The 18,024-nt window shown below is 27.8% G+C and overlaps 1 protein-coding gene across 1 annotated transcript; it reads left to right on the top strand.

Moving 5' to 3' along the window:
* The first annotated feature begins 10,266 nt into the window (after window positions 1–10,266).
* Window positions 10,267–12,710, top strand: LOC112797261 (uncharacterized). The gene has a single exon (XM_025840109.3). It carries the CDS (start codon window positions 11,296–11,298, stop codon window positions 12,241–12,243), a length of 948 nt encoding a protein of 315 aa, XP_025695894.1. The 5' UTR covers window positions 10,267–11,295; the 3' UTR covers window positions 12,244–12,710.
* The last annotated feature ends 5,314 nt before the right edge of the window (window positions 12,711–18,024 follow it).

The raw sequence follows: 18,024 nt of genomic DNA, 5'->3' as shown, positions 1-18,024 counted from the left end.
CCCTCCAAAACGTGTTCTTTTCTTTCTTTTTTTTTATAATTTTTTATTAAAGTAGGGGTATTTTAGGAATAAAATTAATTTTTTTTTACAAAGGACAATTTTAATACAAAAAAAACACGTTAAGGATGATTTTAAATCAAAGGATACATCAGGGACGGGTTCGATTCCGACCCTCAACGTGAGGGACTGAATATTAACTCACATAACTAACAAAATATATTTACAGAAAAAATTTGTGTATTATGTACAAAAATTTGTTTGCTATATCGACAAATTTGTGTTATGTGAAAAATTTTGTGTTATGTTTTAAAAATTTTTGTGATATATTAATAATTTTTTGTGCTTTTCAACAAAAATTTGTATGATGTGAAAAGTACAAAAAAAGAGTAATAATGTATGTACACCTTTTTTTTGCTAAACTTTGCACCAATTTGATTAGATTTAGTTATAAAAATACTTGTACATATTAGGGGTGTACATGGTCCGGTTCGCTCCGATTCGAAGACCCAACCTGGATCCGAACACTTTGGGAACTAATTTAGCGTGATTTCATCGGGTTTAGGATCAGATAAGGGCCTCAAAAATAGATCCATATGTTTTAAATTTAGCGTGATTTCACCCGGCCCATATGCAACCTAAGGGGACTAAAAAAAGTATATATGTTTTAAATTAATCTCAATGTTATGTTATATTAATTATAAGTTGAATTAAAAATTAGATTAAAAAAACATGAAATTAGAATTTATAGACAAATTCAAGGTGAAATATGGATATCAACTTATCGATAACAAGTACTTTTTTTCTTTATAAATAAGTACATCATAATATTTTGACATAAAGTTGATCAAGATTTGGATTTTACCGATTTAGATCCGGTTTTAGCATGACCCAAAAGTACTAAGATTTCATGGGGCTAAGGACCGGTAAGGGTCTCAAAAATAGACTCGCTCATTATTTAGGACCAAATTCGGATCTAAGCAAACTCAATTTCATCTAACCCGTGTACACCCCTAGGACATATAGTGTCACTTGTTAAATTTATAATGGTAAAGTACTAAATTGGTCCCCTACTCTTGGGCGTAATCTTATTTTGGTTCTTAACATTTAAAGTGTCCTATTTGAATCTAAAAAGTTTTATTTAGCTTCAATGTAGTCCCACCGTGAAGTCAAAGTTAAATAATTAACGGAATGTCCTATATAACAGCAGTACAAGAACAAGATCGATAATTTGGAGAACAAGTACAAGTTCCAGAGATACAAAATCAACTGTGGATACATCAATACATTTATTTATCATTCTCTTTAGTTCTATAGAAAATATTTCATTTAAATTGTAAGAAGAATGATAAATAAATATATTGATGCATTTACAATTGATTTTATATCTTTGAAATTTGTACTTATTCTCTAGATTATTGATGTTATTCTTCTACTGCTGTGATGTAAGATATTCTGTTAATTATTTAACTTTAACTTTTCAATGAGACTACATTAAAGTTAAATAAAAACTTTTTTAGATTCAAGTAGAATACTTTAATCTTTAAAAACCAAAACAAAATTACGCCTAAACTTAAATGATAAATTTAGTACTTTACTCCCATTTATAAAGTAGTTTAGAAAAGGAAAAAAGTTTTGAATAAACTTGCTCCATTTGAGTAAGAGATGAGAATTTTTTTTTAATATTGGGCCAAAGTTGGTGTTACCCACCAAAATGACCAAACAGGAGAATTTAACGTCGCTATGGGAGCCGTCAAATACTGCAAGCAAGACGTCAACGCCGTTATGTGGAAAACGTTACCGGCGTTTTGACCAAAACATCACCGACGTTTTGTTGTGCATGATCAACACGTGGCAATCGTCTCTCTCTTTCCACACGTTAGTGAAAACGCCAACTCTATTTTTCTTTCATTCTTTCTTCTTCAGTCCATAGTCTCTATTATCCATTTTGTTTGAAGAAGCTGAAAGTTACCATTTACTTACCCCAAATCTCCACAAAAAAAAAAAAAACGACAACCCCACATTTCCGTAATAAGAAAAACGGCAACAGTCAAAGATAGAAAAAGGTTAGTAATTTAAACGTATTATTAGTAGTTAGTTAGGGTTAATTTTATTGTTTTGAACTAAAAAAATAATATATAATATTTTTAAAATAATTTTTTGGTTAGTAGATGAATAAATTAATTATTAGTTCTTGATTAGGAGTAGTAAAAAAAATATATTATCTTTGTTATAGTTATAATAATAGTATTAATTGTTAACATATCGTTAGTGTATATATTATTCGTTGAATGTTAGTATATATTTTTTTAATTTTAATTTTGTTTAATTAATTTTTTTAAAAAAAATAGAATTTTTATTAATTTTAGTTTGATTTTATATAATTTATGTGAGAAAAAGGCCGCTTTACAATTTTCGTTTAGTTTTGTTTTAATTTTTACTTTTTTGAGAAACAGAGGTTTTTAGTAATTTTAGTTATATTTTAAATAATTTATTCAAAAAAATTTAATAATTTTAGTTTTATTTAAAATAATTGATTTCAAAATAGAATTATTTATTTAATTCGGATATAATTTTTTAGTGATTTAGGTTTATGTTAAAATTTAACTAAAATATATAGTCTTAATTATTATCTAATGAGCATGGATTATTTTTTAAATTTTTTTATATAAAATATTAGGTGTTTCAGTTTTTATTAGTTTAAATTTTTAGTTAATTTATATGTGTAGTGCGTGAAGTTTTTAATAATAAAATTGAATTATTATTAATTATTAATATATATATATATATATATATATATATATATATATATATATACCATTACGTTTTTTATTTTATTTAATTATTGGAAAACAAAATCATTGTTATTAAATTTTAGTATGTTTAGTAATTTTAGACATTTTTGTAATATATATTGAAAAATAATAGAAACATATTTAGATTGGATAATTAGTAATTCTTAGGATATGTGTTTAGTAAATAGATTAAGAGTTATTATTATTATTGTTTTCGGTAAAAAAGAAAAAAATATATAAGTAATTTCTTTCTATTTTATTTTAGTGTAGCGTTAAAGACAAAAATGAGAAAACGTGATATTACACGTGCTGACGAGCATATATCAGAATATCTTCAACATCCTATATATGTAAGTAATTTTTGTGTTTACTGTTATGCTTAATAATTAATAATTCAATTAGTAATTATAAATTATTTAGATTTTTAGTAATTATTAATTATATTTGTTACTAAACCAAGTATTAGTTTAGTAATATTGACTAGTTCTGGTTATTGACGGTTAGTTATTATTTTTGTTATCAGGGTTCAAGAAATTTGCACACTAGACGCTTACACCAAATAGACTCATACGATGCTAGGGTGAAAGAACAACTCAGAGAGAGCGGATTCTATCATATATCTCAGATTGGAAGGATCATGTCTCATGGTCCAATTATAGACGCACTAGTTGGAAGGTGGCGGCCTGAGACGCACACATTCCATCTTCCACATGGCGAGTGCACGATTACGTTGGAGGACGTCGCCATGATTTTTGGACTCCGAACTCACGGCTTGCCAGTTACTGGATCAACTGACCACAGCACAAGTGGGTTAGAGAATTAGTGCATGACCCAATTTGGTATTGCTCTTGGCCCGAATGACCATAGAGGAAGCGGAGTCAAGCTAGCATGGTTCCGCATCCTAAAGCGGCGCCAACATTTGACTGACGCAGTAAGTAGGAAAATTTATGTAAAATGTCACATAATGTGTCTATTTGGAACAACCTTATTTAGTGGCAAGTCTGGAATCAGTATGCACTGAAAGTATTTGCCGTTGCTTCGTGACTTTTCTCAGATTCACAAGTTTAGGTGGGGTTCAGCTTGCCTTGCACACATGTATCGATCCTTATGTCGGGCATCTAGGTATGATTGCAAGGACATTGATGGTCCTATGCCATTGCTCCTTGTATGGGCATAGTTACGAATGCCGTCAATAGGACCACTGCCGATGGATACTAGATTTCCACTTGCTCGCAGGTAAAATTTAGCTAAGATGTGGATTTAGTGATTTTTACTGTAGTAACTGATATTATGAATGACTTATGATTTAATTTAATGTGGTGAGTGGTTGATGGTTGAAATGATTTATGAATTGAGGGAACCCTTAAAGGTGGTTAAGTCCAGTTTTAGGCGAGGTTATGTCCAAATTTTTATAAAAATATGAGTTGTTGCAATATGCTAGGTGGTATGATTATCAATCAGCTATCGAGTAGTATAAAAATTGGACAACTGCTGATGTTAGGAGAAGGTTGGACAATCTTTCTCCGGACGGGGTATGTGTTTCATCATTTAGATTTGATGTTAAAAATTGATTGTTAAAAATTGATTGCTCATTTATAACTTTGAGATTTAATGTGTTTTTACAGTTTGTGTGGGATGCATACAGTCCCAACCGGATTGCGCCACATCTTATTCCATTTGAGATCAACGATGGTGCAGAACTCTGGAGTGCGAATGTGCCTTTAATATGCTTTGAGACTGTGGAGTGGCATCCCACTGATAGGGTCAGAAGACAATTTGGCTTTCATCAAGACTCGCCAGTTGAACCAAGAAAATTCTGGAACATGCATGGCATCAAGATTCAAAGTATGCATAAACGATGGCTCTCCCGATGGATGTTGATCCACTAGTGCATTAGCAACATCTGCTACATCTCCCTCAACTGATATATCATCTTCTTCCACATCTTCAGTTGGACCAACAACTTCATAATTACCTTCAAATTCTTCATCACTTCTGGTATTATAACCCATCCAGTTTATATTGGGTTCCGAAAAATCAATATCTTCAATTTCTTCAAACTCAACATATAACTCGATAAGTGAGGCTCGTGTTCTAGTTTGATGGTAGATCAAAAACATTCCTTGTATACTAGCTTCATCCGCCACGTGCATTACTTGAAATTGAATGAAACCACCAAATACTAACACATGCTGCCTACATAAAATATTGGTCACTCTCTTCCGGCCTTGCTGACCTACACTCTGACAGAGTACACTCTTAAATCCTTCATATGTTATTGAAAGAGGAACAATAATAACACATGGATTCTCACACAAAAAACTCACACCTTCATGTGTATCATACAAAATCTGACCATTGAAATATATTCTTAAACTAACATAACTCTCCATTTTATACATTTATTACATTTACCCACAACTTATTTCACTTAACATGCAGAACAACTTCAACTGCTAAAGAATGAAAAACAGCTAAAGAAGTAAGAACAAATTCAACTGCTAAAGAAGAAAGAGCTCTAAGCTCTCTGGAAATTTGAAGGCAAATAATTTTGTGTTGTTCACTTTCTACTCTATTCAAGGTGTCTCGCACAACACTAGCATGCCTTATATAGCTAATTTTAAAATTTTTTATTCATACTTGTACTAAACGTCACCACTGTTTTGACCATTTTCAACCGTAAAATTTGTTTCAATACAAAACGACACCACCGTTTTCTATTTTTAAATTAAAAAATTTTTGCCTCCTAGACAAAACGGCAACGCCATTTTCAGCTATGCTTATTTTTTTTAATTATTTATTTTTAACAAAACAGGAGTGCCGTTTTGGTTTTATTTATTAAAAAAATTTAAATCCTGTACAAAACATCTCCAACGTTTTGTATCTTTTGACAAAAAAATCTTTTCTCTCCCATAACAGTGTTAAACTCACAAAAAAAAATATCAAAGAGAAACACACACTTTTTCACAATATTTAAAAAACTCAGCCTAAGAGATGACCCTTTTCTGGTCATCACGGTTAAATTTTTTATACTAAAAGATGATGATAAAGTCTTTATACTCATTCATGAGAAAATATTTACAAGAGAAGTATTGGTATTCTTATAAAGTATATTTCATTTTTCTCTTGGATTGAGATAGGACTTTAAATTCAGTCCTTTACTTACTAAAACGTAGTGAATTTCGATAAAGTTGAGTTTATAATGACTCAAAATAGAAAAAAAAAAAAGAAGGGATAAACTAAAAAAAGATATATCTGAATTATTTTATCGTTATAAAAAATATCCTCAAAATTTGTTATTGATAAAAAGTATTCTTAAATTATTTAAAAAGTAACAAAAATCATACATTCTCAAATTAACTTACTTTTTTTTCTTAATTTCTTTAATCATCGCTAATCATTTTTTACATATTTTTAAATTATTTAAAAAAATTGTGGATAATAAAATTTAAAGATACTTTTATTATTGACAAAATAATTTAAAGATATTTTTAGTATTTTATCCCAAAAAAATTAATAATCAGTCAATCTGATTTATTTTTGTTGTTGAATTATATATTTATTAGCAGTCTAAAATCCAAACATATTAAATCGGATAAATTTTAATAAATTATAAATGAATATATCATATTAGAATTGAATGGTTTAATTTAATATTAAAAAGCTATCTCATCAGTGAGGATTATTGAAATCCACGAAACCATAAAAGACCATATCCGTAATTGATAATATAAGATTTCATAATACGTTCCTCTAACCGGATACTTGTATACATCTCATTTTTATTAATTTTTTTTTTTATCTTTTGGTATATAACTATATATAGCTAAGAAACAAATAAAAAGACATAATTTAATTTTGATACATTATTAATATAAAATAATTATATATATATACTTAATTATATAATATTATATTAATAAAAATAATTATTTTTTATATTAATTATATAAATCATCATCTAAAACAAATATAATTAATTAATTATATAAAATATTTCACAATATCAAAACATCAAAATAAAACTCAAAAACTATATCGAGCACCATCATATATTTACATTCATCAACCTCCTCCATGCGATGTCTTCATTTTTATTAACTCGAATGGTAAAATGACTTTTACTACCAATAAATTTTGATCCAGTCGGTAGATAGCAAGGTAGATCTCTTATTTTATTAGGGTTAAATTTATAATAATTCTATAAAACAATAAATTGTATTAATGGGAAATAATATACTCAGTTCAATAATATGAAGCTTTTACAACTACCACCACTAACAAATTCAAAGAGACCATACTCACTGAACCTAAAATGATTACCACCAATTATTATTTTAATGGCCCAAAACCCAGTGATGAGAAAATCATTAGGGAAAAAGAAAATAATATGGCAGCATATATTTAATTAAATGATTTACTAATAATACCAGTGTGACTTTTTTTGAACTTCTTTTTCATTAATAATCATATTGGATGAAATTAACATTAGAGTAATTGAAAGATTCTGATTTTAATAAATGAATTCTAATTTTTATTTTTAACAAAATAAACTCTTAAATATCAGCTTCATTTGATAAAATTAACTAATTATTATCTAAATATTTAGACCATTTTGTCAAATATTTAGAAATTTATTTTATAAAAAAAACTAAAATTTATTTTATCAATATCAAAATTTTTCGAATGCCAAAATAATTATTTATTTTTAATATTAATAATTAATTTTCTAATTATCTCTCTGATCTCTAAATCATACTATGATCGATTAAATATGAAGATTCTAAATTAAAGTTTATTTTCTGGCCGAATTAAATAGATATTATTAATTAAAAATATGGACGGCTAGGACGGGTCTAATTAGTATTCGTATAGAAATTAAATTAGTAAAAAAAATTAAAATATAATAAACTTTTAACTGTTTTAAGTACTATATCTAATATATTCAAAAATCAACCAAAAAAATTAGAATAAAAATATTTTTAATAAAAATTTTATTATACATCTAATAAGTATTTTTGTTAATCAAAATAGTCCAATTTTAACAAAAATCACCCACCCAAAGTACGCATAAATCACGCATTTTTTTACGTTCTTTTTTCTTTGTTTGTTTTCTCTTTTTTGTCGTTTTTTCTATTTCTATTGCGACGTTTTTTTATTTCTTCTCCTCTTCTTTCTTCTTTTGGTGTTGTTGTAGCATTTTTTATTTTTTTATTTTTTGTATAATTCTTTTATCTTTTATCTTTTGTTTTTATTCTTTGTAAGAAGATGAAAACAAAAAATATAATAAAAAGTGAAACAAAAAAAAGACAAAAAAAAACGATGATAATGAAAAATAAAAAGAAATGGACTTTAAATTGTATAGAATTTATAAAAAAAATAACACTGAAATTTTTTAAATTTAACATAAAATTTTTTTAATTTTAACACAAAATTTTTTTAACAATGTCAAAAAAAATTTTAACTAATTAAAAATTATCAAAAATAAAATAACACCTAAAATTTTTAACTATGATATATACTAAAATTTCTCATAATATATCGTCTTCTTCTACTGTTTTTTTTTTCATATTTTATTTTCTTTTTCTTTCGCTGAACATATTCTAATTCTTCTTTTTAATATTTTGTTATTGATACAAATTTTTTCGTATCTTCTTATGTTTTAAATTTTAAAAATAGATAATTTTATCTAAATAAATTTATTTTATAATTGAGTTATATATTCATGACTCTTACACAATAAACTATCTTTTAATGTAACGTGAAAAATAATTTAAATTATGTATTTATCATAGTAAGATTTTCGTGTTTTATATAATAAATTTTGATAATATTTCTATTTCACTTCTATGTTTTATCTAAAATATTTTGGCATTATTTTTTTCTTTATTATTATCATTTTTTGTTATGCTTTTTTTTATTAAATTTTTAAAAATATAGAAATAAATAAATAAATAAAGAAGATAAATAAAAAAAAATGTATAAGAAAAAGGAAAAAATGAAGCCAATGATGTTAATAAGACGAGGAAGTAGAGGAGGAGAAGAAAAAAAATTAAAAAAATAAAAAAAGGGAGAAAAAAGATAGAAAGAAAGAAAATAAATAAAAAAATAAAAAAAATCGTGCATATCCTGATTTAATTGGACTTGATTACGTATAAAATTTGGTGGTCTAAAATTATTGTTTCAATAATTAAGGATATAAATGTGACGACAAGCCCATTAAATTTATTTAAGGAATATAAATTTTCTTAGAGATTATCCTAATTTATTGGGATATTGTTGAACATTCCTACCCATGGTTTAACAAAACCAGAATTTGTCAAATATGCAACTCTAAATTGATTCTATTTTTGGTAGGTTCATCACTTGATATTGATATTGCCATTATCCTTTTGTTGCTTCTTACCTTGTTAGTATTTTTTTCCAAATCCTTCATAACTAGTGTTTGAAAAGGAAATTAAAAAACAATCTTTAAACCAAAAAATATATATATATAAAAATTAACAGATATAATTTATTTAAAAATGTATGGAGCCACCAGGAGCGGGGTTTTGAGAAATAAGAAAGTAGTAAATCAACAAATGAAATATGGGATTTATTTTGTTTTATTTTATTTTCGTCAAAAGACTCAAAGGAATAATCATGTGTTTTTTGGGTTCACAGATATTTTAGGTTTTGTTTTTTGTTTGTACACTGAAAAAGAAAATGCTTTCTATGTATCAGAAAAATACATTACCCTACCTTTTAAAACATATGTGGCAGTAGTATCACATAGTAAATGCAAATAAATAAATAATTTATTTTATTTTATTTAACTAATTAAAAAAAATTCCTTTTTATTGTTGCAAAACACAAAAGTTAGGTGGCATTTCCAAGTTTATTTTTTCAGCAGAAAAAAAAATCTTAACACCATTTTAAGAAATCAAAATTATGTTATACCCTAATTTACAAGAAGAATTACATAACACTAAAAAAGAAACAATATATATTTAAATATTATTAAAGATACAATTATTTACCTGTCTCATTTTATTGATTTAAAATTTTTACACAAATAATTATATAATATAATATCAGAATTTCATCTTTACTGATCTCAAATATTATAAAATCAATTTTTTTCTTTAGGAAAAAATTGATTGCTACTCATATCATGATACTGTAATAGCTTGCATGTGAGTTATACTTTTGCTTATTTGGATAAAAAAGATAATTATTAAGTTTAATATGTTTACAAATAAAAATAAAAAAAGACATAAACACATAAAAAAAATATGTTTCAAATATATATATATATATATATATATATATATATATAATATGATTAAATATCTGGATACTATATATGTAAACAGAATTTTGATAAATCTAAAAGGATATTTTAATTCCTTAACTGAAGCAGATTTTTCTTTTTTACCTTAACTTTTAGCCTTATGTGTTAGTTAATTGTAGATAATTTCTTTTTTCTATTTTACAAATAAGAACATGCACCCATTTTCCCATTCTCTCTCTCTCTAGAAAAGTCACAACTTGCACTTCTTCATCACAGTTCACACACACTTCACAGTTCACACCCTTCCTCCTTGTCCTCTTTTCTTTCTCTTTCTCTTTCATCATTCATAGAAAAAAAGGAAAAAAAAAAAGTCTCAGTTGCTGTATAACCAGCAACCATTCACATTCTCATTCACTGTACATAGAACTAATTAGAAAGAAAAAAAGTAAAAGAAGTGAATCACTGAATCTACCATCATCATCAGCAGCATCTACTACTACTACTACTACTACTATGGAGGAGGATCATTAACATGTGTCTCTGAGTCATTATCCCCAAGATTCACCACAATGGGGACTCTAGTTCATCTTCAACTTTGGATTCTAGTGCCTCTTAAGGTGCATGTTGTTTCTTCACTTTTCAGCTTCAACAACTAGTTCCTCAGTGATGTTGGAACCCCCCAGGAAAAAAAGCTCAATTTTTTTCAGGTAATTAGTGTTAGTTTGCCTTCAATCTTCACAGTACCATTGCCAAATCCAAAAGGGTGTGTGTGCCTTGGATCTCAATTTCAACAATATAAGCATTGAATGGTTTTTCAGTTCAGGTTCTTTATTGTGATTTTCTCTGGTAATTTCTCCCTTGAGCCTTGCACAGCAATTGTTTGCTTAATTGCCACCCTTTATTGAAAGTTTTGATTTTTGGGGGTTGACAAGAGGAAATAAAATGAAATGAAATGCCCTGAAACTGAAGAAGATTCCAAAGCATTAAGTAGCTTTTTGAGGGGAAAGTGTTGCATTGTAACGGCTGAAACGGTCATTGCTGCCTTTATTCTCCAACCCCAGAAGCATATTTCCCTTTATTGCAGCAAAATTTGGCTACAAGTTTCCATTTTCAAGAATTGGTCTCTGAGATTTTGAAATAAGAAAATTCATTGCTCTTTTTCTAGGTTACAATCTTCTCAGTACATAATAGTGTTCCTACAATTAGTCCAAGGGGGTAAATTTTCATATTATGGGGCTTCTTCATACAAATCTAGTTATGTTTTTTCTTCTTCTATGCTTTGAACCACTTCACACTACTGCTGCTGATTCTTCTTTACCAAGTGGAGCAAAGGCCCTTGATGCAACTCTTCAGCATTATGCACACAATGCTTTGGTGAAGCCAAAAACAGGTACAATTTACAATGCTCAGCTTCCTTCAAATTTGAATGGGATTAAGGTTTCAGCATTGAGATTAAGGAGTGGAAGTTTAAGGAGAAAAGGGTATCCTAATTACAATGAGTTTGAGATCCCCAAAGGAATCATTGAGAGGCCTTATGTAGAAAGGTTGGTTTTGGTGTACCAAAATTTGGGGAATTTAGATTTGTCCAGAAAGTATTATCCATTGGAAAATTACACATATCTGGCTCCAATTTTGGGACTTTTAGCTTATAATGGTTCAGATTTATCAACCAGGAATCTACCAGAACTAGATGATGTCAAAGCATATGGTGACCCTGTATTGATCAAGTTCCGAAATGTGAAGCCGGTTCCTAGTGGCGCCGTTGCGAAATGTGTGTGGTTTGATTTAAAGGGTACTTCCAATTTCACCAATGTAACAGGAGAAGGCAACACATGTTCTACTTCCCAACAAGGGCATTTTGCCATTGTGGTTGAATCACCTTCGGCTCCATCGCCAGCTCCTGCGCCAGCAGGAGGAGGAGGAGGAGGAGGGAAGAAGAGTCACAAGAAGGTGTGGATCATTGTTGGTTCTGTGTTGGGAGGTCTTGCATTGTTGGTGGTGTTGTTATTGTTAGTTTTGTGGATTCAAAAGTACAAAGAAAAGAAGAAAATGCAACAAATGGAAAGGGCTGCAGAGGTAGGAGAAGCTCTTAACATGACTTCCATTGGAGATACAATGGCACCTTCTGCAACAGTTACAAGAACACAACCATCCCTTGAACATGAATATGCACCCTGACACCAATAATTCTTTTTTGGCCACAAAATCTTCTTCAGTTGCTCTTTTTCCCACTCATTATTCAAGTTCATTCACTGTAATCAGGAAAATTCTTCTAATCACACCTTTTGTCCTTTTTTGTTTGCTTATATAGCCTGTTTGGTTCTCTTGTTTTTAACACCAAAACCATGGCTTTTGGTGAAAACTTTTGGAGTAGTTACTGTCAAAACCATGGCTTTTTGAGGTTTATAAATGAGAAACCAAACATACCATTAGGCTCTCTTTGGTTTATTGTACTGGTGGTAGTAACATAGAATTTTTGTGTAAATCTGTCATTTCTTTTTTCCTTTCTTTTTCTTTCTTTTTTGTGATTCATTGTGGTGTGAAATTTTAGCAGCCAAAAAATTGATTATATATGTGATCTGAATTCAAGTTGTTCCATTGACAAAGAATAAAATGTTACACCTACTTTTGTGGGTTGTTTTCAACTTGTTTTTCTTAGTTCGTACTAACATTTGCACATTGTTGAAAGTGTTCCTTTGATATTGTTAGAGAATATAACTATTAATGTGTCTCTTATCAATTTAAATTTTTGGGAGAAGTGATTTCATGACATGGTATCAGAGCACAACTCTAGAGTTCGATCCTTATTGATTCTAAAAGAAAGAATTTAGCATAAGGTCAGTAATAAAAGAGAAAAAATGCTTATGCAAAATTTACGCAAAATTCAAAAGTGACTCTTTTGTGAAGAGACATGTTAGAGAATATAATTATTTATCTATCTTTTTCTATCCATTTAAATTTTTGGAAGAATTGATTTTATGATATATATCAATATAGTACCTAAATATTAACAATTGAATTGAAAAAAAAAAAGAAATAAGAGCTTGGTATAAATGTTTGTGGGCACAGATTGGTTACTTGCAGAGCCACCACCCCATTATTCCCTTTGATTCATTTAATTGAATCGGAGACCAAGATCTCTTTGTTGTTAACCTTTGTTCCTCAATGTGTGCTGCAACCATGTTCCTATTAAATTTGGTTTTTGATGCTGCACTTTAATGTTATCATTTGTACCATGTCATTAAAAATATTAATAAAAAATATTAATTAAATGGAATGTACGTATGATTAGGAATTGAAATAATCAGGTTCTTGAACATTGGTGATTAAGTTTGTTGATGTGTCTGCGTCATCATTGCCAATTAAAACTTTATTATGATTCTTTGAACTGGGGCTTCAAAGATACAACTGTGCAAAAACAAAATAACAAGATGGTTTAATAATTTTATTGGTTATTATAGTTTTATTCAATTTGTAATTAGATTTTTATATTTTTTTCAATTAAATTTTTATGCTTCTTTTAATTTTATAATCAAATTTTTTTATGTTAAAAATATTAAAATTAATAAAAAAGAGTAATATACTCAAATAGGTTTTAAGAAATTTTGCATTGAACATTTTTGTCTCTTAAAAAATTTCATTATGTCGAAGTTTCTGAACTTTATAAAAACAAGACATATAAGTTTTTATTTTAGTAAATTCCATAATTTTCATTTGAACAAATAAATTCTAAAAAATGTGACAGAATGACCTATATGTCTTACTTTTATAAAATTTAGGAACTTCAACGATAAAAATTTTTTGGAGACAAAAATATTTGATTCGATATTTTTTTAAGACCTATTTAAATATATACTCATAAAATAACTTTTTCAAAAAATATATAATCAAAGATCTAGTTGAATTTTTAATTGCAAATATCTTTAATTCACAAAAAAATATTTAGTTAATTTTAATATTTTTTATACTAAAAAAATTAACTATAAAATTAAAAATAATATAAAAATTTAATTAAAAAATTATAAAATCTAATTACAAATTTAATAAAACAGAAGTACCAACTGAATAATTACGTTACTAAAAATAAAAACTAAGACATGGTGGTGAGTGACGGCATCTACACCCAAAAAGGGTCAATGTAACGCAAGTAATCAAGTCAAGACAGAAAGTCGTCATAATTTTGACTGCAATAAATTCTTCTCCCAACCCCCATTGATCAAAATAATCAATTCCCTCATATCCGTTTTATTTTGTGTCATTGTGTTTTTGGTATGTTTATTTAATAATATGTAATGTAAAAAAAAAAATCTTTCTTCGGTTATAACTTATATCTCTATGATTATGGTGTTTATAGTACCTAAGATTACACCATTTTATTATTTTATTTTAAGTATATAACAACATTTTTTTTTTTAATTTGATCAACCTTCCTCCCCTCCCCCCAAATTCATCATTTGGCTCCTATACCAAAATTACAATGTTTTTAAATAATTGTTCAATTTTATTTATTAGATGTGGCAAAAAAATTATTAATAATTTATTTTTTAAGAATTAAAATTGAGATAAATAACACAAATAAAATATTTAAAATTTATATTTACACAAATATAACCATCTGAAACAAATTATGTTTGTATCCTAATTGAAATTTGTGTAAATTGTAACTGCTTATCACGTTTAAGCATTTACATGTAAATCGCAATTTACATAAAGTCAATTAGAACATAAATATAACATGTTTCAGATTATTATATTTGTGTAAATATAAATTTTAAATATTTTATTTGTATCATTTGTCCTTAAAATTATGTCTATTTTTAAATTGTAAAAAATTATTAACATGATAATAATTTTTAAAAGTTTTATGATAAATATATTTTTCTTTAGGATTTTGAGTTCTTAAATAAAACTTATTTTAGAATCAAGATTTTGTATTGATTCTAAAAATTTGTGCTATTAGAACTAGCCTTCATTAAAATCATATTTAATAAATTATTTGCGATAATTTAATATTTTTTTTCTTTTAACTCTTCAAATCTACTAAGTGATTTTATAATATTATTTTTATTATAATTTTTAAGTATGGTTAAAATTTTATAGATGTCATAATCATTTTAATCATGATAGATAAAACAAAACTAAGTTAAATTTTAATACATTAATAGTATAAAATGTTTTGCATGTTCGTAATCGTATTCATTCTTTAGCATTACTATTGACAATGTTAATATAATTATTTTGCTCACGTGACGTTACATAATTAGATGCAATGATATTGTATTAAAATTAAATTCTAAAACTAAATCAAAAACAAAAAAAATAATAAAAACTTGTTTTTGGCCTGTGACATTTCATTGTCCAATGTAAAGAGTCACAGATTATAGACACAAGAATAGCACATGGTGGCATCAAGGAATCAAGTTCTTGTGCCATGGATTTGAGCTGTGAATCAGTCAAAGCAGCAGCCACATTTATTAGTACCTTTTCAGTTGAAGTGCTCTTCTTACCAAATAAATGAATTTAATGTTGATACACGGTCACTGTAAAACCATTTTACACGTGCATTTAATTACATAATTTTATATTAGAAAAAATAATTATCTTTTATATTAATCGCGTGAATGGTTATTAAAGAGAACAGTTGTAATTGCACGACTGTTGTAATGAATTAAAATTAAACTCTTAAATAATACATTCAAAATATATAAAATAAATTTAATTGTTTCTAGTTTCTACACTAACAAACCCTAGCAAGAGTGTTTGAAAGCAACATGAAAAGCATATGAATTATTTGTGGCTTGCATGATCTTAAATAATTCTTATGTATCCTTCTGTAAAGCTACCATTATATTATTCTCTGTTTAAATAAATTTAAGTTTGGTCACTATTTTCAATATTTTGTGTGAGTGAAGCACTCAATCTATGCACATTGAACAACCAAAACCAAAATCAAAGAAGAACAATGTCTCAGGCTTCACGCATGAGATGATAAATTGAGTGATGAAGCAAAGTATATCAATTTCACAGCTCAGCACCACCAACCCCTCACAATCATTTCGGTTTCTCAAAAATAATAATTCTCACTTTTTAAGTTGTTTTTAGTAGGTATCTTTAAGATAAAAATAAATATAGACATATTAAGGATTAAAGAGAAAACTTTTTGTTTGTATCATTGTCCTAACTTATTCCAATTTTTAGGTAAATGAAAAATGGACAAATTTTAATGCAAAACATATAGCGCATTTTTTTAGTGTAGCTATATTTATGCACTAACACAATTATTAATTGGAATATTATTGTAAGGATAAAATATTTTAGGGAATTATAAATCCAATATTTTAATTCTTTAGAAATTTTAGTATTTTTGTCTTAAAAACTTACTTGATACTTTATTTAAAAAAAAAACTATAAATCTATTACCAAAATTTTCGATTGAGTTAGTTATTCTGTTACCCTTATTCTTATATATATAAGAATGAATTTTCAGGCCTAAACTCATATAAAAGCTGGCAACCGGAACTCTCCTGAGGCATATATAATGGAGCCACACTCAACAGTCAATACACACAGCAACAACAATCAAAATACTTGAATAGTATTTATTATTTAATAATATTTTGTAAAATAAACCTAGGTCCTATGTGTGCGATAGTGGTCACTATAAAATAGTGTCTTGCTCTCCCTAGTGGGGTCCCAAAAAGAAGAAAAATAAGGGAAGTGGACCTAAAGTTGCATAGATCAACCATTCAATCCTATGCACCTCATCCGTATATGTGACACTAACTTGCTATGACAAGGAACTCTTATTTTACATGACAAGATTTTGGCTAGGAATTTTTCACCATGTTTAGTATGGGATAAAAAGTAGCGGAAAAAGTTTTATGCAATTTTACCCTCCATAAGAAACACATAATATGAACGTGGTAAAGTTGTTAGGAAAATACTTTTTGGTATAAAAAATAATTTACTAATATCTAGAAGTAGAAACTACACCACATGTATTCTCCAATTCATGGTAATTCTATTTGAGTATTTAAGATGTTCGTTTGTTCATGTTATTGTCGCACTAAAGAGCATTGCTATCACGGGGAAGGTAAAATGTCGCTAGCTACGATTGATGCCAAATACCATACATGCAATCACCACAGATATTTGCTTTCTTTTTCTAAACGCCTTCCCGTTGATTGTCCATAATGTAAAATAATCGAGAATTACAACTGCATGAAGATAATAATAGTACAGAGTCATCTACTAACATTCATTTTACAAATTCTTTTTTTTTTGGGTTACGAGTAAAAATATGCTAGCCTTCATTTTCACACCTACCCCAGTTTTCCGTCTCTTTAGAGAGAACATATCCAATAATATTAACACCAGATTACCTGACACCTGTTGAAGATCACGTTTGTCTTCAGCTCAAGATTTTTTTCTTTTCATGCCAACCACCTATGCTAGGCAGTAGGCTCTTATTTTAATTCAATTTATATGCAAAATAATTCTCCCAACAATAATGACCACCTTTTCATAAGAAATGGTAGCAGATTGGATTTTTCAGAAAAGGAAGCCGTCGCATGAAACTTCATTATTGAAGCATGCACGCTAAACCACATTATAATTCACACTAATAGCACAAATGATTTACATTGCAAAACTCTTATTTACCTCGTGATGCTTAACTCAGGAGTCTAACTTAGATTGCTGTAGCATGTTTATATTGAATTGTGTAGGCAGAAACAGCTGATTGGGAGGGTATTTGATTGCTTGAGGCTTGAAAGGAAAGGATTACCGTTTTGGTTTGAGAAACGTTTTATATATTCATTTTGTCTTTATACGTATTTAAGTTAAATAAATAAATCCCTTGAAAATTTTTATGTATGATCCCTTGTTAAACACATATTAACTACAATGATAGCCTTTTCTGTTTCCAACTTTCTCTTCAAGCTTGGTGGCGCTATGGGA

Source organism: Arachis hypogaea, chromosome 4 (genome assembly GCF_003086295.3).
Source record: "Arachis hypogaea cultivar Tifrunner chromosome 4, arahy.Tifrunner.gnm2.J5K5, whole genome shotgun sequence".
NCBI lineage: Eukaryota > Viridiplantae > Streptophyta > Magnoliopsida > Fabales > Fabaceae > Arachis > Arachis hypogaea.
The sequence above is the reverse complement of the archived record's forward strand: the minus strand, read 5'-3'. Positions and strand labels throughout refer to the sequence as shown.

Bases quoted from the DNA above. Each gene is read 5' to 3' on its own strand.
- LOC112797261 (XM_025840109.3), top strand. From the start codon at position 11,296: ATGGGGCTTCTTCATACAAATCTAGTTATGTTTTTTCTTCTTCTATGC.